The sequence below is a fragment of the Oryctolagus cuniculus genome, chromosome 4 (genome assembly GCF_051225735.1).
Source record: "Oryctolagus cuniculus isolate XC-2025 breed Fujian yellow rabbit chromosome 4, ASM5122573v1, whole genome shotgun sequence".
In the NCBI taxonomy this organism is placed as follows: domain Eukaryota; kingdom Metazoa; phylum Chordata; class Mammalia; order Lagomorpha; family Leporidae; genus Oryctolagus; species Oryctolagus cuniculus.
This window is the reverse complement of record NC_142870.1, coordinates 55350470-55373733: the sequence shown is the minus strand read 5'-3', so window position 1 is coordinate 55373733 and position 23264 is coordinate 55350470. Positions and strand designations below refer to the sequence as shown.

The 23264-nt window shown below is 37.7% G+C and overlaps 1 protein-coding gene across 50 annotated transcripts in view; it reads left to right on the top strand.

The window, feature by feature from the left end:
- ABI3BP (ABI family member 3 binding protein) overlaps positions 1-23264 on the top strand; it is a 295737-nt gene that overhangs the window by 128930 nt on the left and 143543 nt on the right. For all 50 annotated transcript variants that reach the window (XM_089331596.1, XM_008267027.5, XM_070071996.2 and 47 more), the window contains exons 5-6: positions 19513-19694; positions 20186-20241. In XM_089331596.1, coding sequence (XP_089187722.1) covers positions 19513-19694; positions 20186-20241 — 238 coding nt within the window. The remainder of the gene's footprint in view (positions 1-19512; positions 19695-20185; positions 20242-23264) is intronic.

The following is a 23264-nucleotide window of genomic DNA, read 5'->3' as shown; positions in this document are numbered from 1 at the left end:
TGCTTTAAAATTATTGCCATTCATCCATCCAATGATGTTTTTCTAAGTTGGTTATAAATGGTATTTGCTTATCATAAATATTTACCACATTAGTTTCAAAATTCAGAAGGTTGCATTTGGAAAAGCATTCAAAATTTCTAAAATCAAGACATTTTAATATTTTTTTAATTTTAAATGTACTGTAAGTTATTAAGTTTTTGACGTTTCTTCACTCCTTTTTTGAAAAACTTTATTGAGGTATGACTTAAACATAGTAAAACACACAGATCTTAAATGAACAGTTTCATGAGTTATGACAAATACATGAAATCATGTATTTTATAACAGTAAGAAATGGAACATTTTTATCACTCCAGAAGCACCCACTGGTTGGGTTTTCATCATAGGCTGGTGTGGCCTGCTCTAGAGTTGGACGTCGTATAGTCTGGGAGACTGGGTTTTTCATTTCTGTTGTCTTCCATTCAGCATGTTCATTCATGACATTACAAGCATCAGTAATTCCTTTCTTAGGTTCCTGACTAGTTTTCCATTATGTGAATATTCTATCATTTATTTATACTATACTGCCTTTGGCTACATGAACTGAGTCATTTTTGTGGATGTGGATCTCATAAAGATTTTTTTAAAAAGATCATTTATGTAAAAGGCGGAGTAAGACAAAGGGAAGGCAGAGTGATCTTCCATCTGCTGGTTCACTCCCCAAATGGCTGCAGCGGCGAGGGCTGGGCCACACCGAAGCCAGGAGCTTTAGCTGTTGTAGCCCAGCAGTATCTCATTTTCCTTCTGCATAGGATATTGAGCACCTTTTCGTGTATTCTTTGACCATGTGTATTTTTGTAGCTTTTAATTTATTTCTATTTCTGTAAACTGAACTAAAAGGAAAGATCTTTAAAATGTTTATAAATTCTCAAAGTACCTTTCATATGACTTTGATTAGGAAATCTAGACTAAAGGAAAAACCAAATTTTTCTTCTTATGTCTGTTTCTCAAGGGATAACTACTTGGGAAAAAGCATGTAGAAGATACTTCCAAAGCCCAAGTTTTTGAAAAATAATTTTGAGAGGTTTCAAAGAATCTGAAATATTCCTGATTTCACCCACCACTAAGTCCATGACTTATTTTACTTGGAAAGTGAACTATTGAGAGAACATGCTTATAATTCCAGTTTTTAGTGGATTGGTCCAGGATGCCAGTGCTGAGAAAATAAGCATTTATGGATTGGTGCATTTTTTTCTATTTTCATCTTTCAAAAAGTTCTTTAAAAAAAAAAAAGGAGGAAAGGAAATTTGGTAGTCATGGAACGCCATGTAACCTGTTTTTAGTGGTTACTCAACTTGTATAAACCCGTGGGACTGTTTCAGCAAGTTCAATAACCTGGCAAAGTCATGTAGTGTCATGTGTGTACAATTTTCTCCCCTGCCCAAAAGCCTTTCCTTCAATTTCACCTTGCCTACCTGTTCATTCTGTGAAAGAATTTATCCAGTGACTGGTGCTGATTGTGTGATAGCACAAAGAGGTTAATATAGAGAAAGTGAGGACAGATGAACTGATGGAACCAGAGTTCTAACTAGGGCAGGTGGTTTGAAGGCTCAAACTACTCAGAGCACACAAGCATTTTGCTCTCACCACCTTGTACAAACCCTGGCTCTGCTGTTCTCATCAAATACATTGAGTAACACACATCAAATCACAGTGCTCAAGGTTGGTAATTTCACTTTGAAGTTTTTTGAAACCTTCAATGATAACATGTCAAGATGCTTGCAAGTGAGGGATTTTCACAAGGTTTATGGAAAATGTGTAGTATGAACAGAACTATGCATAGGTTTCATCGTTTTTGCACTAAAGTAACTTTCCATGTAGTTTCATTTTTCCACAAACCTTCTGAAGTACCTTGATATTTTCAAACTTAAGTAAGTAGGAGGATCAGAAATACTGGGCTGGAGGCTGGCGCCCCGGCTCAGCAGGCTAATCCTCCGCCTCGCGGCACCAGCACACCGGGTTCTAATCCCGGTCGGGGCGCTGGATTCTGTCCCGGTTGCCCCTCTTCCAGGCCAACTCTCTGCTGTGGCCCGGGAGTGCAGTGGAGGATGGCCCAAGTGCTTGAGCCCTGCACCCCATGGGAGACGAGGAGAAGCACCTGGCTCCTGCCATTGGATCAGCGCGGTGTGCTCCTGCCATTGGAGGGTGAACCAACGGCAAAAGGAAGACCTTTCTCTCTGTCTCTCTCTCACTGTCCACTCTGCCTCTCAAAAATAAAATTAAAAAAAAAAAAAAAAAAAAACCAGAAATACTGGGTTGGAATGGGTAACTGTTAGGGCGTGACTTTGAAGGGGAGAGTTGAACAGCCAAAACTAAAATTAGCATTTGGAGTACTTGTGGATTTTGTATGCATATGCCTCTTTTGTCCTAATTAACACAGTTAATAAATAGCTGACATTTAAAGTCTGGTGTTTGCAGGGAGGGGAGGGAGGAATAGTAGTATTTATTTGAAAGCCCTGGAAATACCATACACATTGTAAGCGATCAATAACTCTAACAGAACTGAATGTAATTAGAAACAGACTTGGAGAAATCTACTCTGATCTGTTCATGCAGCTTTTTTTTTCTTTAGCTTAGAAAAATCCAATAGGTTAAGATAAGAAATAATAGTTTAACAGGATCATTATTTCTTGAAAATTGGAAGATTAATACAGCTGAAATTTTCCTGCAACAGTTTCTTACAAAACCATTGGAAACTTAATGCTCTTGGCTTGTTAAAGGAACACCAAAAGGGGTCATTTTCATCCACTGAACTGTAATGTTTGTCATCCTTTATAAAATCAGATTTTATAATTTCACATGAGTTTGTGCACCCTCATCCTATGCAAATAACCTACTGAAAAATTTCATTTGTACTGCATACTTTCTATATTTAAGTACTTAGCAAAAAGTGTTCAGTGAACATCCCTGGTTTAAGTTTGAAGTGTTAATAGGATGTCATGCCATCCTTTTGGACACTTGTGTCTGTTACCATTTGTATGGGGTCTGTAGGGGTCTTCTGTTATTTTAGATCCTTTTCAGAAGTCACGTTGGATGGTCAGTATGCTTTTACAGTTTCTATTCTTAATGGGCTTTGAGTTGAAGAACATACATATTTGTCGTCAATATTTCGAAGGTCAGAAGAAAACTTTCCAAACCGGCACAGAAGAGCCAAGCATGTTTTTAACCAAAATTTATTTGATCATTAATAACTTATTTTTTCCTTCCCATGTTTCCAACTTGTTAAAGCTTTCAAGATTGCTTTAGTTCTCCCTCCTTTGCCAACTTATTAGAGCTTTATGGTTCATTTAGAAATAATTTTCACATTGTCTAACACTTTAAAATTGTGCTTATTTACTCTTAATGTAGAATGAGGTCTCGCCTTTTTGGCTAGTCTAGAGCAGGCTCCTTTTTAATTACTATTTTAATTGACACATAATTATACATATTTCAGGAGACAGTGTGATAATACATGTATGCATTATGCAAAGAGAGCAAGCCCTTGGATCTTATTTCCCCCATGCCAAGGTTTTAAGAAGCAAGTATTTTTAGTATCTGAATTCTCACTTGATTGAACCCAATGTCTGTTACCTGTTTGTCTTGCTTGTAAATTTTAAGCTCTGAGGACAAAAACCTTGTGTGTCTTTCCTGCCATTATAACATTACCCCAGCCCCCAGGCCCGCATCTCGCACAGAGAGCACCTTAAGTCTTAAATATATGCAGAAAGAATACACAATGAAAATGTCAATATGTTTGCATTTACGTCACTGTCACCTCAAACTAAACATAGCAAAATTGAATTCAGACTTTTTTTTGAAATACCACCTCAATTGTCGTCTTACTTTCTACAGTATCATAATGCTTCCATTCACCCTAATTTACTCACTTTTATGCTGAGTCTTCTGTAGTTTGAAGACTCAAGTTCTGTTGATTTCATTTTGGTAAATATGCCTTTCTGTATCTTCCATCGTTCCATTTCTACATAATGAGTCCAATCCAAGCACCCTTCACTTTACCCTGAACCTTGGTAATAGCAACCTGGATACATTCCCTGGCACTTCTCCCTACACGAGTCCAACCTGACTCCCTAAGGAAATCTAGCTCACTCTCTTCATCCCAAACTTATGACTTCTATTTCTCCTCTCTCCAGAAAACATGCTCTGACTCCAGACAGTGCTCATGACCCCTTTCCCCCCCACCTTTACTTCCCCAGTGACCTCCTCTCTCCTGTATTTATCCTTTCACTCTTATTGGTGCCCGCCTCCTGCTGGAGATTCCTTGCCCAAAAACACCTTTTTGTTGATTCTGTTACATCCTGGAAGTTACTTTATAGTATCTTCTTTTTTTAAAAAATTATTTACTTATTTATTTGAAAGGCAGAGTTAGAGAGGCAGAAAGAGAGATGTTACCCATCTGCTGGTTCACTCCCTAATGACTATAATGGCAGGAGCTGGGCCAGATCAAAGCCAGGAACATGGCATTCTATCTGGGTCTTCCACATGGTTGAGTTGGCCCAAGCACTGGGTTATCTTCTGTTGCTTTTCCACCTGCATTAGCAATGAGCTAGCTTAGAAGCAGAGGATTCAGGACTGGAACCAGTACTCTGATTTGGGATGCCAGCATCATAGGCAGTGGCTTAACCTGCTTCACCACAACACTGGCCCCCATGTTTGATATCTATACCCGCCCACACCATGCTTATGCTTCTTCAGTGGCTCTATCTATCCATTTTATTCAATCCTATTAAAACATTTCATGGTAGTCAGTCACCAATGATCCATTAATTATAAATCCAGTAGAATTTTCTCATTTCTCACCATTAACTTCTCAGTGGAATTGTCAGCCACCCCCTTATTGTTGAACTCTATTTTAACATTTTTTCTTAAATTTTCCTCCTACCCCTCAATTCATTAATAGTCACCTGTGTTTACTTGTTCTACTTCATAAATATGACAGTTTTCTATCCTTGGATTGTTATCTACATTTCTTTGTATCTTGTCTTTATTGCCTCCATGTAGAACAGTGCTTCTCAAACTTTGATGCTCATAAAGCCATCTGGAAGACCTTGTTAATGAGCAGATTCTTATTGAGTAGTCCTGATGAAGAGCTTGAAAAAAAAAAAAAAAAAAAACTCCCAGGAATTGCTTTCACTGCTATTCCACAGAGAATAAGAGGAGTGACTGGTCTGATCAATTCTTGGATAGCAATATAACTTTGATGCATTTCTTTTTCATTATGTTTCTTTCTTAATTTCCTTGTTAACTCATATCAGGACACTTGATTGAGATTCCTCCCTCTGTTTTCTAATTACTCCATTACCAGTAAATTCCCTATCACTCTTCAACTTTATTCACTTGCTAAAGAATCACCACCAGCTCGCCATTGCCTAATAAAAGAAGCCATGGAATCTCTCAAAGGATATCTGGATCACACTCATGAAGTGAGGTATAAATCCATGCTGCTGTGCTTTCTTGGGCCTGGGTAGGATGACCTTACTTAATCACAACACTACGATGGCATTTTTTTTATTTGTATGCATTTCATAAATACAGCATTTGGACCGTAGTAATTCTTCCCACCATACTCGCCCTCCCATCATCTCTCCAGCTCCTCTCTCTTCCCTCTCCTGTTTATTCCAAGAAAGAAAGAGAAAAAAAGTAAAATGAAAAAACTAAGAACTGTTCCTCAGCAGTCCAGACAAGGGCTGTTTAAAGTTATTGCTTCTCAAAGGTGATTTTTTTTCTTTTCCCTTTCTCCTTTCCCTTCCTTCCTCCCCCTCTTTTCCTTTTATAAGCTTAATTATCTTTAAAGAAGAACCCAAGAGTTTTAGATCTTTTCTGAGCTCATAGACATAACTATAACTTATGAGACATAATAATATCCTCCACTTAATGCACTAGAAGGAAGTGATTCCTGAGAACAAGTTTTACTATTAGTCTCATGATACAACTCTTTGGGGATAGAGGTTCTTCATGGGAAGTTAGTGTATAGGGACTCTTGTTTATTTAACAATTAACACTCTTATGATAACAGTGATCACCCAAGGCTCTTGACATGAGATGCCTTGGCTATAGAAGCCTTTTTAATGTACTAGCCTGACAAGGCCTCAAGCAAAGTAGAAGTTCTATTCTCCCTTTAGAGAAAAGTACATCCTTCTTTGGTGACCACTTCTTTCCACTGGGGTCTCACCCACAGAGGTACTTAATGTAGAACAGTTTTGCCAGAGTGTCTTGACTTTCCATTCCTGAAATGTTCCCTTGGCTCTTCCACCAGATCAGAGTGCCTTAAGGGCTGATTCTGAGGCCAGAGTTCTGCTTAAAGCAATTGCCATTCTATGAGTCTGCTGAATGGACTGCTTCCCATGTTGGAGCCTTCACTCCTTTTTAATTCTATTACTTCCAGAAACTTAGTCCTATTTATACGATCATTTTAACACTTGTTCCTATCTATATGATCACTTTACCAAAATCCTATCCATTTTATCTCTGTAACACGTTGATATTTTTACTAGCCAGCTTAAGGGAATTTGGGGTCCCGTGGCCAGTTTTTAAATTGTACCCTTAGAAATAAGTCCATAGGAATGTATGCAAAACAATTCTGCTTTGCAGTTAAGAACTTCACACATTTCACAATTAAAAATTTAGGATCTTGGTAATTCTTCCCACCATGCCCACCTTCCCCTTAACATTCCCACCCTGCTTCCTCCTCCCTTTTTATTCTCTTTATTTTTTTACTGAGATCGGTTTGCAATTAACTTTATACACATATGGTTAACTCTTAAGTAGAGTTCAATTCATATGAAAGAAAAGATAAGGAAGAGATAATAAAGGAAAAGAAAAAAATGGAGAATAAAAAGCTGTTTCTCATTGGTCAGGAGCAGGGCTGTTCAAAGTGATTGCTTCTCTACATGTCAATTTCATTTCTACAGGTTGCCTTGTAAGTGCTCTATTAGTTATCACAGGTCAGGGAGAACATACAGAATTTCTCTTTGTGACTGGCTTGTTTCACTAGGTATGATGTTTTCCAGATTGATCCATTTGATTGCAAATGACTGCATTTCATTTTTTTACTGCTGTGAGTATTCCACGGTGTACATATCCCATCTTTATCTAGTCTTCAGTTGATGGGCATTTGAGTTGATTCCAAGTCTTAACTATTTGAGCTGAGCTGTAATAAACATGGAAATACAGATAGCTGTCAAATTCTGACTTCATTTCCTTGGGTAGATTCCCAGGAGTGGGGTGGCTGGGTCATGTGGAAGGTCTATATTCAGACATCTGAGATATCTCCACACTGTGTTTCTTTTTTTTTTTAATTTTTTAATTTTTTTTTTTACAGGCAGAGTAGACAGTGAGAGAGAGAGAGACAGAGAGAAAGGTCTTCCTTTTTGCCATTGGTTCACCCTCCAATGGCCGCCACAGACATGCACTGCAGCCAGCGCACCACACTGATCCGAAGGCAGGAGCCAGGTGCTTATCCTGGTCTCCCATGGGGTGCAGGGCCCAAGCACTTGGGCCATCCTCCACTGCACTCCCGGGCCACAGCAGAGAGCTGGCCTGGAAGAGGGGCAACCGGGAAAGAATCCGGCGCCCCTACCGGGACTAGAACCCTGTGTGCCGGCACCGCAAGGCAGAGGATTAGCCTATTGAGCTGTGGCGCCGGCCCCACACTGTGTTTCATAATGGCTGTACCAGTTTACATTCCCACCAACAGCAAGTGAATTAGGGTAACTTTATCACCACATTCTCACCAGCATTTGTGGTTAATTGATTTCTGTATGAAAGCCATTCTAATTGGGATGAGGTGGAACCTCATTGTGGTTTTTCTTTTAAAAAGAATTATTTATTTATTTATTTGAAAGTCAGAGTTACACAGAAAGAAGGAGGGGCAGAGAGAGAGAGAGTCTTCCATCTGCTAGTTCACTCCCCAACTGGCCACAACAGCTGGAGATACAGCGATCTGAAGCAGGAGCCAGGAGCTTCTTCCAGGTCTCCCACACGGGTGCAGGAGCCCAAGGATTTGGGCCATCTTTGGCTTTCCCAGGCCACAACAGAGAGCTGGATCAGAAGTGGAGCAGTGTAGTCTCGAACCAGCACCTATATGGGATGCCAGCACTGCAGGCGGCAGCCTTATGCATGACACCACAGCACTGGCCCCTCTCATTGTGGTTTTGATTTGCATTTCTCAGCAATTTCAGAAATCCTGAACATTTTTTCACGTGTCATTTGGATTTCCTCTTTTGAAAAATGTCCGTTTAAGTCCTTTGCCCATTTCTTTACTGGGTTGTTTGTTTTGTTGTTGAGTTTCTTGATCTCTTTATATATTCTGGTTATTAATCTCTTATCGGTTGTATAGTTTGCAAATATTTTCTCCCATTCTGTTGGTTGCCTCTTCACTTTGCTAAATGTGTCTTTTGCAGTGCAGAAACTTCTCAATTTGGTGTAATCCCATTTGTCAATTTTGGCTTTGATTGCCTGTGCTTCTGGGGTCTTCAAGAACTCTGTCTATGCTGATGCCTTGTAGGGTTTCCCCACTGGTCTCTAATAATTTGATGGCATTGGGTCATAGATATAGGTGTTTAATCCATTTTGAGTAGGTTTGGTGGGAGGTGAAGGTAGGGGTCTTGCTTCATGTTTCTGCATGTGGAAATCCTGTTTTCCCAGCACCATTTGTTGAAGAGACTGTCCATGTTCCAGGGATTGATTTTAGCACCTTTGTCAAGGATAAGTTGGTTGTAGATGCTTGGATTGATTTCTGGCATTTCTATTCTGTTCCACTGGTTTGTTGATCTGTTTTGGTACCAATACTAGGGGGTTTTGATTATAACTGCCCTGTAATATATCCTGAAATTTGGTTTTGTGATGCCTCCAGCTTTGAATCTGTAAATTCATTTTGATAGTATGAACATGTTGATATTGAATCTTTCAATCCAAGAACACGGAAAATCTTTCCATTTTGTATTTCTTCTATAATGTTTAGTGATTGTCATTGTAGAGGTCTTTGATGTTTTGTTCAAATTTATTCCAAGGGGTTTGGGTTTTTTTGTTTGTTTTTGTTTGGTTGTTTGTTTTGGTAGCTATTGTGAATGGGAATGATCTTAGAAGCTCTTTTTCAACCATGGCAATCTCTGCATATACAAAGGCTGTTGATTTTTGTCTGTTGATTTTATATTCTGCTACATTTCCCAGGAATCTCCATTTATTCTAGGTTTCTCATTTTATTGGTGTAAAGCTATTTGTAATAATTTCTGATGATTCTCTTTATTTCTGTGGTATCTGTTTTTACATTGCCTTTTTCATCTCTAATTTTATTAATTTGGGTCTTCATTTTTTCGTTAGTTGCATCAGTGGTGTGTTGATTTTTTTTTTTTCAAGAAACCAGCTTTTCATTTTGTTGATCTTCTGTAATTTTTTATTTTCATTTTGTTGATTTCTTTTCTAGTTTTAATTATTTCTTTTCTCCTAGTTTTGGGTTTTGTTTGATGTTTTTCTAGGTCTTTGTGATGCACTGATAGTGCATTTGCCTTTCCAATTTCTTTTTTTTAAAAAAGATTTTTTTTTATTTAGTAAATATAAATTTTCAAAGTACAGTTTATGCAATACAATGGCTCCCCCCCCCATAATTTCCCTCAAACTCGCACCCCTCGCATCGACCACTCCCTTTCCCATTCCATTCACATCAAGATTCATTTTCAATTATCTTTATATACAGAAGATTGATTTAGTGTGTATTAAGTAAAGATTTCATCAGTTTGCACCCACACAGAAACACAAAGTGTAAAATACTGTTTCAGTACTAGTTATAGCACTACTTCACATTGGACAACACACTAAGGACAGATCCCACATGAGAAGTAAGTACACAGTGACTCCTGTTGTTGACTTAACAATTTGACACTCTTGTATATGGCATCAGTAACCTCCCTTCGTTCTAGTCATGAGTTGCCAAGGCTATGGAAGCCTGTTGAATTTGATGACTCTGATCTTTAGACAGGGTCATAGTCAAAGTGGAAGTTCTCTCCTCCCTTCAGAGAAAGCTACCTCCTTCTTTGGTGGCCCCGTTCTTTCCACTGGGATCTCACTTGCAGAGATATTTCATTTAGGTATTTTTTTCCAGAGTTTCTTGGATTTCCATGCCAAAAATACTCTCATGGGCTCTTCAGCCAAATCCAAATGCCTTAAGGGCTGATTCTGAGGCCAGAGTGCTATTTAGGACACCTGCCATTCTATGAGTCTGCTGTGTATCCTGCTTCCCATGATGGATCATTCTCTCCCTTTTTGAATCTATCAGTTAGTATTCACAGACTCTATTCTTGTTTTGTGATCCTTTTGAATCTTATACCTATCAGTGTGATCAATTGTGAAGTGAAATTGTGAGATGCAATTGGTACATGCCACCTTGATGGGATTGTATTGGAATCCCCTGGCACGATTTTAACTCCACCATTTGGGGCAAGTCAGATTGAGCATGTCCCAAATTGTACATCTCCTCCCTCTCTTATTCCCACTCTTATATTAAACAGGGATCACTTTTCAGTTAAAATTTACACACCTAAAAATAATGTGTGTTAATTACAGAGTTCAACCAATAGTACTAGAACAAAACAAAGAAAAAATACTAAAATGGATAAAGTATTACATTGTACATCAACAGTCAGGACAAGAGCTGATCAAGTCACTGTTTCTCATAGTGTCAATTTCACTTCAACAGGTTTCCCCTTTGGTGCTCAGTTGTCGCCGATCAGGGAGAACATATGATATTTGTCCCTTTGGGACTGGCTTAGTTCACTCAGCATAATGTTTTCCAGATTCCTCCATCTTGTTGCAAATGATCAGGTTCCATTGTTTTTGACTGCTGTATAGTATTCTATAGAGTACATGTCCCATAATTTCTTTATCCAGTCTGCTGTTGATGGGCATTTGGGTTGGTTGCAGGTCTTAGCTATTGTGAATTGAGCTGCAATAAACATTAAGGTGCAGACAGCTTGTTTGTTTGCCAATTTAATTTTCTTTGGGTAAATTCCAAGGAGTGGTATGGCTGATTTATATGATAGGGTTATATTCAGGTTTCTGAGGAATCTACATGCTGACTTCCATAGTGGCTTAACCAGTTTGCATTCCCACCAACAGTGGGTTAGTGTCCCTTTTTCCCCACATCCTCGCCAGCATCTGTTATTGGTAGATTTCCGAATGTAGCCACTCTAACCGGGGTGAGGTGAAACCTCATTGTGGTTTTGATTTGCATTTCCCTGATTGCTAGTGATCTTGAACATTTTTTCATGTGTCTGGCCATTTGGATTTCCTCTTTTGAAAAATGTCTATTGAGGTCCTCAGCCCATCTCTTAAGTGGGTTGTTTGTTTTGATGTTGTGGAGTTTCTTGATCTCTTTGTAGATTCTGGTTATCAACCCTTTATCTGTTGTGTAGTTTGCAAATATTTTTCTTTATCTGTTGTGTAGTTTGCAAATATTTTTTCCCATTCTGTCGGTTGTCTCTTCACTCTCCTGACTGTTTCTTTTGCAGTACAGAAACTTCTCAATTTGATGCAATCCCAATAGTTAATTTTGGCTTTGACTGCCTGCACCTCTGGGGTCTTTTCTAGGAAGTCTTTGCAGGTACCTATATCTTGCAGGGTTTCTCCAATGCTCTCTAATAATTTGATGGTGTCAGGTCGTAGATTTAAGTCTTTAATGCATGTTGAGTGAATTTTTGTTTAAATCTACTGTCTCCTTGTTGATCTTCTGTCCTGTTGATCTATTTCTGAGAGTGGAGTATTGATGTCCCCCAGTACTATTGTATTGGGTTCTAAGTCTCCCTCCTGTAAGTCCCTTAACAAATCTTTTAAATAAACTGGTGCCCTGTAATTAGGTGCATATACATTGATAATTGTTATATCTTCCTGTTGAATTGATCCCTTAATCATTATATAGTGCCCCTATTTGTCTCTCCTAACAGTTTTTGTGGTAAAGTTTATGTTGTCCGATATTAAGATGGCTACGCCTGCTCTTTTTTCATTTATGTTGGCATGGTATATCTTTTCCAGCCTTTCACTTTCAGTCTGCATGCATCTTTGTTGGAAAGATGTGTTTCTTGTAAGCAGCAAATAGGTGGGTTTTTTTCCTTAACCCAGTCAGCCAATCAGTGTCTTTTAACTGGACAGTTCAGGCTGTTAACGTTCAATGTGACTATTGATAAGTAGTAACTTTGCCCTGCCATTTGCCAAAGATATTTTCTAATATATTTTTGAGCTTCCTGTGATCTTGATGTAAGCTTAAATTGCCATAAACATTTCTCCTAACACTGCTTTTGCTGTATTCCATAAGTTTTGATATGTTGTATTGTTGTCTTCATTTTTTCCAGGAATTTTTTTGATTTCTCTCTTGATTTCTTCTATGACTCACTATTCATTTGGTAGCATGTTGTTCAGTCTCCCTGTGTCTCCCTGTGTTTGCAAGTGTTCTAGGGGTTCCTGAGTTCTTGATTACCAACTTCATTCCATTGAGTCCAAGAAGATGCATAGTATGATTTCAGTTTTTTGAATTTGCTGAAACTTGCTATATGGCCTAGCATGTGGTCAATCCTAGAGAAAGTACCATGCACTGGTGAGAAGAATTTGTATTCTGTGGCTGTAGGATGGAAAGCTCTGTAGATATGTTAGGTCCATTTGTTCCATAGTCAATTAACTGTTTCCTTGCTGATTTTCTGTCTGGTTGATCTGTCCATTGCTGAAAGTGGGGTATTGAGGTTCCCCATTCCATTGTATTTGAGTCTATGTCTCCCTTTAGATCCATTAACATTTCTCTTAAATAGCCCAGTGCCCTGTAATTGGGTGCAAATACATTTGTTAGTTACATCTTCCTATTGAATTGATCCCTTAATTATTATTTAGTGCCCTTCTTTGTCTATTAACGGGTTTTTGTGTTAAAGTCTATTTTGTATGATACTAGGATGGCTACACCAGCCCTTTGTTGCTTTATGTTAGCATGGATTAACTTTTTCAATCCTTCCACTTTCAGTCTGTGGATATCATTGTTGGTGAGATGTGTTTCTTGCAGGCAGCAAATAGATAGGTTTTCCTTTTTAATCTATTCAGCCAGTCTGTGTGTTTTGACTGAAGTGTTGAGGCCATTTACTTTCAGGGTGACTATTGATAAGTAATGACTTTGCCTTGCCATATTTCTGTTGATAGTCCTATTTTTTAACTTTGAGTTTCCTTTGTACTTCTGGGCAGTTTTCTGCCTTCACTTTCTTTTATAGTGATGTTCCTGTTTCTGTGTGTAAAACATCCTTGAACTTCTTTTATAGGGCTGGACAGGTAGTGACAAATTCTTTCAATTTCTATTTGTTATGGAGGTCTTTATTTCACCTTCATTCATAAATGAGAGCTTTTCAGGGTACAGTATTCTGGGTTGACAGTTTGTTTCTCTTAAGACTTGGAATATATCTCTCTTCTCTCCTAGCCTGTAGTGTTTCTGATGATAAATCTGTGAGTCTAATTGCAGTTCCTCTAAATGTTATCTGGTGTTTCTCTGGTGCATATTTTAGAATCTTTTCTTTATATTTTACTGTGGAGAGTTTTACTACAATGTGTTGTGGTGAAGGTCTTTTCTGGTCATATCTTTTGGGAGTTCTTGTGTATTTTTCATACTTGGATGACCCTTTCTTCAAATTAGGGAAAGTTGATACTTAAGTGGGTAATGAGACTCCTCTGGGGTTGTGCTGCTAGTTTGTAGCTGTCTGGTATTGAAGTTAGACTATCGCCTGCTTTTTCTGGTATATTTTGAAGAGCTATGCACTTTTAAAAGCTATAGTAACCATTACTGTCAGCACTGAGAGCACACAGGAGGCCAAGGCACATGGTAATATCAACTGAACCAAATACCTTTGCCAGTTTCTGACTCTTAATTAGGATACAAGATGCTCTCATTCTTAGATTCCAAATGGTTAGAAGCAGGATTTCCAGAGGGCCAGTCTGATGACACTCACAGGCTTCTACTTGTATTTTTAGTATTTGTTGCCTCTCTCTGCACTTGTGCCAAAATTTAATCATCCGCAGAAATATGTGCAAGGGGTGTTTGATCCTGGATATCCTTAGACAATGAGAAGACTGTGATCTGATAGTAAATGCAGGATTATACTGTATCTTTGGGTAGTGCTAACCTGATCCTGTTTACTTTTCTTACATTCTGGGTCATTGTTTCTGTCTCCTTGAACCGTTTTTTTGCCAAGCACCATGATAGGAAGTCCAACACATTCCAAAATACATCAATTTAAGAGTACAAAACAGCACTAGTCTCTGCCATTGACTGTTGAATCTTAGATACTTCTCAGCTTCTTTTTCTTCATATTAAATCTTCCTCCACCCAGAATTCATTGTATGGATAAACTGGAATAAAGAAAGAAAACTCTTAAGCCCTGGGGCCGGTGCTGTGATAGAGTGGGTGAAACATCCACTGTGTGGCTTGTTCAAGACCCAGCTGCTCCACTTTCATTCGGGCTCCCTGGTAATGTGCCTGGGAAAGCAGTGGAGGATGGCCCCAGTGCTTGGGCCCCTGCACCTACATCAGAGACCTGGTAGAAGCTCCTGGCTTTCAAGTTGGCCCAGCTCTAGCAGTTGTAGCCATGTGGGGAGTGAACCAGTGGATTTAATATCTCTCTAACCCTGCCTTTCAAATAAATATATCTTTACTAAAAAAAACTTAAGCCCCAGCAAATGTACATGGTAGACATTCATTTTATTTTGTTTCAGTTTGTGTTGATTCTATAGGAATGGTACATTATAGTAAGTGAAGCCTCAGGCAGGGACACACAGCAAAATACAATTGCTAACCTAATGACTTAAATCAGTATTTTTGGTGATTAAATCAGTGGTCATTTAGGGCGATTATATCCTAATTTTTAAAATGACTCTGAGTACCTAAATATGTACTCTATTAATTTCATAAACACATATGGAACATTTATCATGTGCTAGATTTAAAAACACTGTAAGACCTATATTTTATTTTAAAATCAAGGAAAATCTTCACTATTTTAAATATAGCTAAGTGGTCTCATTTGCTCTTTTTTTCGTGTTTATTTTTTTTAACTTTTATTTAGTAAATATAATTTCCAGAGTACAGTTTATTGATTACAATGGCTTCCCCCCACCATAACTTCCCTCCCATGCACACCCCTCCCATCTCCCGCTCCCTCTCCCATTCCATTCACATCAAGATGCATTTTCAATTATCTTTATATACAGAAGATCGATTTAGTATAAAGATTTCATCAGTTTGTACCCACACAGAACATAAAGTGTAAAATACTGTTTGAGTACTAGTTATAGCATTAATTCACATTGGACAACACATTAAGGACAGAGATCCCACCATTATGAACTTTCAATGCATCTCAAGCATCTAAAAAACCTGCAGCAAACCAGACCCAAATCTAGTCGAAGAGAAATGATTAAAATCAGAGAAGAAGTCAATAGGATTGAATCCAAAAAAAATTACAAAAAATCAGCCAAACGAGGAGCTGTTTTTTTTTAAAAAAATAAACAAAATTGACACCCCATTGGCCCAACTAACTAAAAAAAGAAAAGACCCAAATCAATACAATCAGAGATGAAAAAGGAAACGTAACAACAGACACCACAGAAATAAAAAGAATCATCAGAAATTACTACAAGGACTTGTATGCCAGCAAATAGGGAAATCTATCAGAAATGGATAGATTCCTGGACACATGCAACCTACCTAAATTGAACCAGGAAGACATAGAAAACCTAAACAGACCCATAACTGAGACAGAAATCATTTGCTCTTTTAAAGGTCCAAACATGTCTACTTGTACAACTATCAGCTGAGACAGCCTTGACCAGGGTAAACATAACTGAAAGAGAAGGGGCCAGCTGTCCATCTTTTTTTTTTTTCTAACTTGGTATGCGAGAGAGCATTTCAAATGTTTTGTGATTGCAATAGGAAAAAATTACAAGCTATATTTTTCTTAGCATGTGGTTTAAGATTTTTAAGATGAACAGAACATTTTTATGCCATTTCATCCTTAGGAAGATGATGTGAAATCAGGTTGATTGGAAAGCTTTGAATCAATCTGGACCTTAATAGCTCTGTTAGCAAGGGTGCCACAGATCATGCAAGCAATTAAGTCCTCAGAAATGGATCCTTACTAGAGATGCATAATTGCAGTAGCCCATCTGGTCTTATTTTAGCTTTTAAGCATTTTTCTTAAGTCCTCTAAGAGCCAGGACAGGGGCAAAACAGCAACAGAAACTACATGCCACATATTTGTCAAGAAATGCATTTCATAAGTCCTTGATAGTTCGACTCAGAAGACACAAAGCACTTGGATTCTATAAACAGATTTTCAGTAGCAGTTTTCAGTTCAGTAGCAGTTTTAGTTACCAGTCGATTTCAGTGGCAGCCTCCTCCATTCATTCTGTGTTCTGCTACTGAGGAATGGGAGATTAGAGCAGCTTTCCCTGGAAAGAAGCAGGTGAGTGAGTTATTGCAAACACGTCAGTGTTTTGTAACATTAGAAAGTGGGCTGGATGTACAAATATATCTCCTCTCTCTCCATACTTACTAAATTCTGTATTAAATTCATGGGGCCATCCGGTAGCTGTGACCTTTGCACAAGGTCCTCACTTAGACAAGCCAAAGCGTGGCTTAATGCCCTGCTGTTTCTATCTGACAATCCTTTGTAGCTTTTAACAAAGGAGTCCACATTTTCATTGTATACCGAGCCCCTCGAGTTAGGTAGCCAGTCCTGACCCTCATTTTCAGAGACTCTGGGTAATTTTTCTGTATCACTAAGAACTTGACCCTGAGGAAATTGAAGAACATCAAAATTTTCATCTTCACAGGACACCCTAAAACTGTTTCTAGCATGAATACATGAGTGACATTTTAAAGTTTTAAATAAAAGCAATTAATCTGAGTGTTACTCTCTTTAATTTTTTGGAGAACAGAGTAGAGGAGAGGCATGCAATGTTTTAGAAAAATGATTTAAGATGTAAGAAAGAACCTAAAACAGTATATCAAAAACCTATTCATCATGACAGCTATTTTATTCTGTTCATAAAATGTTTATTTAAAATAAAAACATAAAAATTTAAATATCTGCTGACACTTCATCTAATCTTATCTCCCCACCCACTCATGGGAGTGCTATTATATTCTTTCAGTGGTGGATATTCAGCCCTGCAGTTAAGATGCCCCCATCACACAGCTGAGTGCATGGGTTTGATTCATCACTCCAGCTCCTGATTCCAGTTTCCTGATACCAACCCTGGGAGACAGTATTGATGGCTAAAGTAATTGGATTCCTCCCCTTTGCGTGGGAAATGTGAACTGAATTTCTAGCTTCAGCCTCAGCCAAACCCCAGCTATTACAGGCATGTGGGGAGTGAACCAACAAATGGAAGCTCTCTGTTTCTCTTCCTCCCAAATAAATAAATATATTCTTCCAGTAGTATTCTCTATAAAGCTAGGAATAATGTAACATTTAGGGTAAATATTTTAATCTTTCTGTAAATTAAATGAAATTTATGAATCATCTTCAAGCTGTTTTAATTCAACATTTTTTTGTTACATCTATCCCTATTAACTTATCATTACTTTACACACTCAGAATCAAAGTCCCTTTTCTGATCGACTACCCCACTTAACAAGGCTGTTTAAACATGACAATAGGTCTGATCTGATTTCATCATCATTTAAAAAAAATCATCTATTATTTTTCACTTTATGTTTCTGTGTGGGAGCAAACTGTTGAAATACTTACTTAAGGTATGCTAGGCTGATCTTCTGTATATTAAGATAATCGAAAATGAATCTTGACGTGAATGGAGGGGGAGAGGGAGTGGGAAGGGGGGGTTGTGGGTGGGAGGGACGGTATGGGGGGGGAAGCCATTGTAACACATGAGTCGTACTTTGGAAATTTATATTCATTAAATAAAAGATAAAAAAAAAAAAGAAAGAAAAAAAAAGAAAGTAGAGCCAGAGGAATAGGCTTCTTCCACTGCCCCTGGTAAAATACACTAGCTGGATGATATTTGGCAAGTTAAGAGATTTTCTCAAACCCAGTTTTCATGTTTGTAAAATAGGATTAAGGATTCCTAGGATGCAAGGTGTTTTTTGTGACAAATAAGACAATGTACACAAAACATAGCATGTTAGTAAAGGTACAAAAAATAGTAAGGATTTGCTTACTTTAACATATATAAATTTGTATAGCATAAAGCCCTAAGCAAATATGTCACAGTGGCCTTGAGTTTGCATTGTTTCCTCATTGTGCCCTTGACTGTGCTATTGATCTTGATTCTTTTTTGTAACAATAAGAAAAACACATCCTTAAAATGAAGACCTGGATGCATTTTAGAGTGTTGGTTTCTTCTTCATAAAAAATTGAACATTACTTTTAAAATACTTTCCATGGGATGAAGAGGGTTAAACATGTACAGTTGTAAAACTACAATAATTAGCACTTATAAAATTATACTTGTGTTCTACCCTATGTGTACTTGGAAGAGAATGACAGTCTAGTGTCTTTCCAGCTTTCATTTTCCAAAATAGCAAATAACAGAACTGAGAATTCTGGGATCCTTTCAGGTTGTTGCTGCATAGACCCCAATTTTAATGAGAAATTTAAAAACCTAAGCACACATTGAAATTTTTTTCCTGTTATCCATAAATTTTTCAAAATCTAAACAGCCAATGTTAGAAATGTTATCTGAGGCCGGCGCCGTGACTCACTAGGCTAATCCTCCGCCTTGCGGCGCCAGCACACCGGGTTCTAGTCCCGGTCAGGGTGCCGGATTCTGTCCCGGTTGCCCCTCTTCCAGGCCAGCTCTCTGCTGTGGTCAGGGAGTGCAATGGAGGATGGCCCAAGTACTTGGGCCCTGCATCCCATGGGAGACCAGGATAAGTACCTGGCTCCTGCCATCGGATCAGCGCAGTGCGCCAGCCGCGGCAGCCATTGGAGGGTGAACCAAAGGCAAAGGAAGACCTTTCTCTCTGTCTCTCTCTCACACTGTCCACTCTGCCTGTCAAAAAAAAAAAAAAGAAATGTTATCTGAGTTGATTGAAGTATGTGATATATTAAGAAACTTGAAATGGGGCTAGTGTTTGATGCAGTAGTTAAAATACCACTTGGGATGCTTGCATTCCACATCAAAAGTGCCAGGTTTGCAGTCCCCGCTCCACACCTGAATCCAGTTTCCAGCTAATGTGCATCCTGGGAGACAGTGGATGATGGCTTAAATACGTTGGACCCTGCCAATCACATGGAAGACTCAGATTGATTTTCCAGCTCCTAGCTTCAGTCTGGCCCAGCGCAGGTTGTTATGGGCATTTGGGAAGTGAATTAGTAGATGGACCTCTTTTTCTCTCTTTCAAATCAATAAAGAAATTTTAAAACTGTTTATAAAGCTTGAGATAATATCCTGAATTGTCCTGTGACTTTAAAGCACTATGTTTCTATTATTCAACAGATTTTATACAATTCGCTATAGAGAAAAGGATAAGGAAAAGAAATGGGTTTTTCAAATCTGCCCAGCCACAGAAACAATTGTGGAAAATCTAAAACCCAATACAGTGTATGAATTTGGAGTGAAAGACAATGTGGAAGGTGGGATTTGGAGTAAGATTTTCAATCACAAGACGATTGTTGGAAGTAAGTACCTGGAACTGTGCTTCAGGAAGCTTTTTAAAGCTTTTTCTTTTCTATTTACCCACTTTTTAATCATTTCATTTGTAAGCATTCATCTCCATGCTCACCATTTCATGAAATATAAACAATAGGTTATTGAATATTGATATTTCAGAATATTTTGATAAGTTTCTAAATAAGTGATTGTATTTGATGCTTCCATTGATATGCTATTGTAATATTTTAAAATCAATCCCTGACTTGTGAATAACTGGCAAAAAAAATACTGTTCAGAATGGAAAACTGGGCCTGCAAAAGTGGACATAAAGAGTTGAGGAAGCCCTGAGCTTTCTTCCATTTTCTGGGCATTAAAACTTCATTGGAATTGGTATTTGTGATGACAGTACTTATGCCTAGGTTAGAGAACATAAGTCATAGTTATCTTTACAATAATTAGTTAACGTGGTGTAGGAGCAAGAAGAATAAAATAAAGTCCTTTCCTCTTGCCTTTTCAGGTAAAAACAAAGTAAATGGGAAAATCCAAAGTACTTATGACCAAATCCACACGGTGGTATGTACCAGTTTGTTGTCAAAAACGTTTTTAGAAATTGTGTCTGCCTTGTATCTTTTAAGAAAATGATCCTACTATGAGGTATAGAAACTGGATTAACTGACTAGCTTCAGGGCATTGAATAAAGTACTTAATCTATTAGAAATTAGTTTCTTTTTCTGAAAATGAGGAGTGGAAGTATGATAACAGATAATCTCTAATTTGGAGTTTTTAATATTCTGAGACTCAATATAGTTACTCTAGTATTCCAGTACTCTGTGTTTTGCAATTATGCTTATATTTTGTGGATTGTTTTATAATAGAATGTTTCAAGAGATTTGGTACATGCTTTGCAAACATTGCTAGTGTTCATATCTTTCTATTTTCCTTCATTCCCTGCTTAAAAGAATCAACCCTTCTCACAGTGATGAGACAACTGGTTTGGTTTTGTCAGGTGGCAAACCTCTGTTCAGTTCAATGAATGTTTGTGTGCGTGAGCCAAATATTTCCCACACTAGACACTCTTCTCTCTCACTCAATAGTTTAATTCATCAGTCTGTCTCTTCTTCCACTTTCCAGTCTCAGGAATCATGTGAGTTTTGTACCACCTGGTATAAATGGAAACCATTGTGTCAGCCATCGAAGTTTGCATTTCAAATCACATACCTGATTATAAGAAAATGATTTTGTCACTAACCAGTTGCTGAGGTGCTTTAGTGAGAACGGGGGGATTTGGTGCTGGCTTTGGCCCCTATGTCTTGGAAATATCCTACATGCAAAGATAATTCATTGGTGCAAATATGTGATGTATGTGGATGGACTTCTCTTTATGCCAAATCAAACAATCCACAAAATATCCCAATGATCATGTAACCCAGTCTAGAGAAAAAAATGTCATACATACCTCATTGGGATTAAGAAAAAGATTCTTTTTAAGGACAGAATATGGTCTTGAATAAAATACAATTGACTGGGAATTAGTTTTGATAGCAAATGTTTTTGTGATTTCTATTGGTAGAAAATTATGTTCATTTAAATAATTATATTCCCCTGTGAGAACTTCAGAACACTGTTTTCTAAACATTTTCATTATAAAACTAGAATCATACTATATATGAAATTTAGTACCATACAGTTGTCACTTAAATATGGCATAACCATTTTTCATGTATTTAAAAGCTCTTAAACATAATTTTAATTGCTGCATGTATACATAATCTACATTCACTATCATCTACTAAATCAGTTTCCAACTTTTAGGTATTCATTTCTAATATTTTAAAATTAAGATAGCAGTGAACACAAATCATGGTTCACATTCCTGTCCTTAAAATAAATACTTAAAAGGCAGATTAACAGCTTAGGTTATTAATATTTTTAAGGCTTACTAATATTAATGGTCAAATTTCATCCTAGAAAATTTTTAGCAACTTACACTCTTTTTTTAAAAAAGATTTATTTATTTACTTATTATTTATTTATTTATTTGAAAGTCAAAATTAGAGGGAGAGACAGAAATCTTCCATCTGCTGGTTCATCTCCAAATTGGCCACAATGACCAGGGAGCTTCATCGAGGTCTCCCACATGGATGCAAGGGGCCAAGCACTTGGGCCATCTTCCACTGCTTTCCCAGGCGCGTTAGCAGGGAGCTTGATTGAAAGTGGAGCAGCTGGGACATAAACTGGTGCCCATGTGGGATACCGATACTGCAGATTGCAGCTTAATTGCTATGCCACAGCACTGGTCCCAGCAGTTTACAATCTTGTCAGCAATGTATTAGAGTTTATATTGCTCTAGAACTCTGGTTGTCAGTATTATGTATTTCCATTACTAAAGTTTTTGCTAATGTAATATTTAAAATGGTTATTTTAGATTTAAATTTCTTTGCCTGAAGGAGTGCTTTCTTCACTTGTTTATTAGCCATTTGTATTTTCCATTTAATGACCTTTAGTTGCAACCTTTAGTTGGTTATTGGGCGTTTCATGAGTTTTTTTTTAATTAAGTAGTTTAAAAATTTTATAGATTAAATAATTTCACCCTTTGTGATATCATCTAGAAACATTTTTCTCACATTTGTTATCGATTAATTTTTATGGGAATTTTTTAAACGGGCAAGTCTTGAAATACGCTTAACCAAATTAGTAGACTTTTCCATTGTCATATTTTCAATTGCATTATGTTTTGGAAAGCCTTTCCCTATCCAGAGAGCAGTTAAATCTTTGTCTAGTTTTGTAAATGGTTTAAGTTTATAATAATTAAACTCAATGTGAATTTTATTTTGCTATGATATGTAGTAAGATTGTATATTTATGAACTATGTATTTTTTCCAAACCAATTGGCCTAGTTCCAGGTACTACTGAGTTGTATCATTCTGTAAGGTTCCTTTGGCTTTCTCTTAAATCCAACCAGTGCAGAACAGAGTAAATAGAGCTGCTCTTTCATCCTCTTCTAGAACAATTCTCATTCTTTGTTGTGAATGGTTTCCTAGGGAGCACTTCTTATCTCCTTCCCCCTTGGCTGTCATGCTTACTCTTTCATGTGACTCAAAGTCATTTCTCCCTTTTAGTTATCATAACCCAGTTACTTGTGCTTTTTTCTTTTTGGTAGAATATTTCATTTAGGGTGAGTTACTCAGCAAGATTGGGAAAGATGGTTGATGCTCAGTTCCCAGGGGATTTAATTTCTTTTTCCTCATCATAAACAGTCATGAAAGGAAGGGCTAGGAAGCAGCTTCCCGTGTCTTTGACACAGAGCCACACATTTTATCACCTCAAGCTGCGAGGCGGAGTGTCCCCAGTGTCAGCCAGCTCTGATGAACTGTGCTTACAAACTCTTGGTTATTTCCAAAGGAAAGCTCAAATTCATTGAAGAGATATTTTAAGGCTTTTTTTCTGAAGTTTTCTTTATTACTGCCTCTGGACAGCAGAAAAGTGTCTCCTGAACCAACATCTGTGCTCTTGGGCACCTCTGGGACACAGGAAAGCTGAAAACAACCCACTTGGGGTTATCTGTGGCCATTTTATATAGACTACATGATGTGTT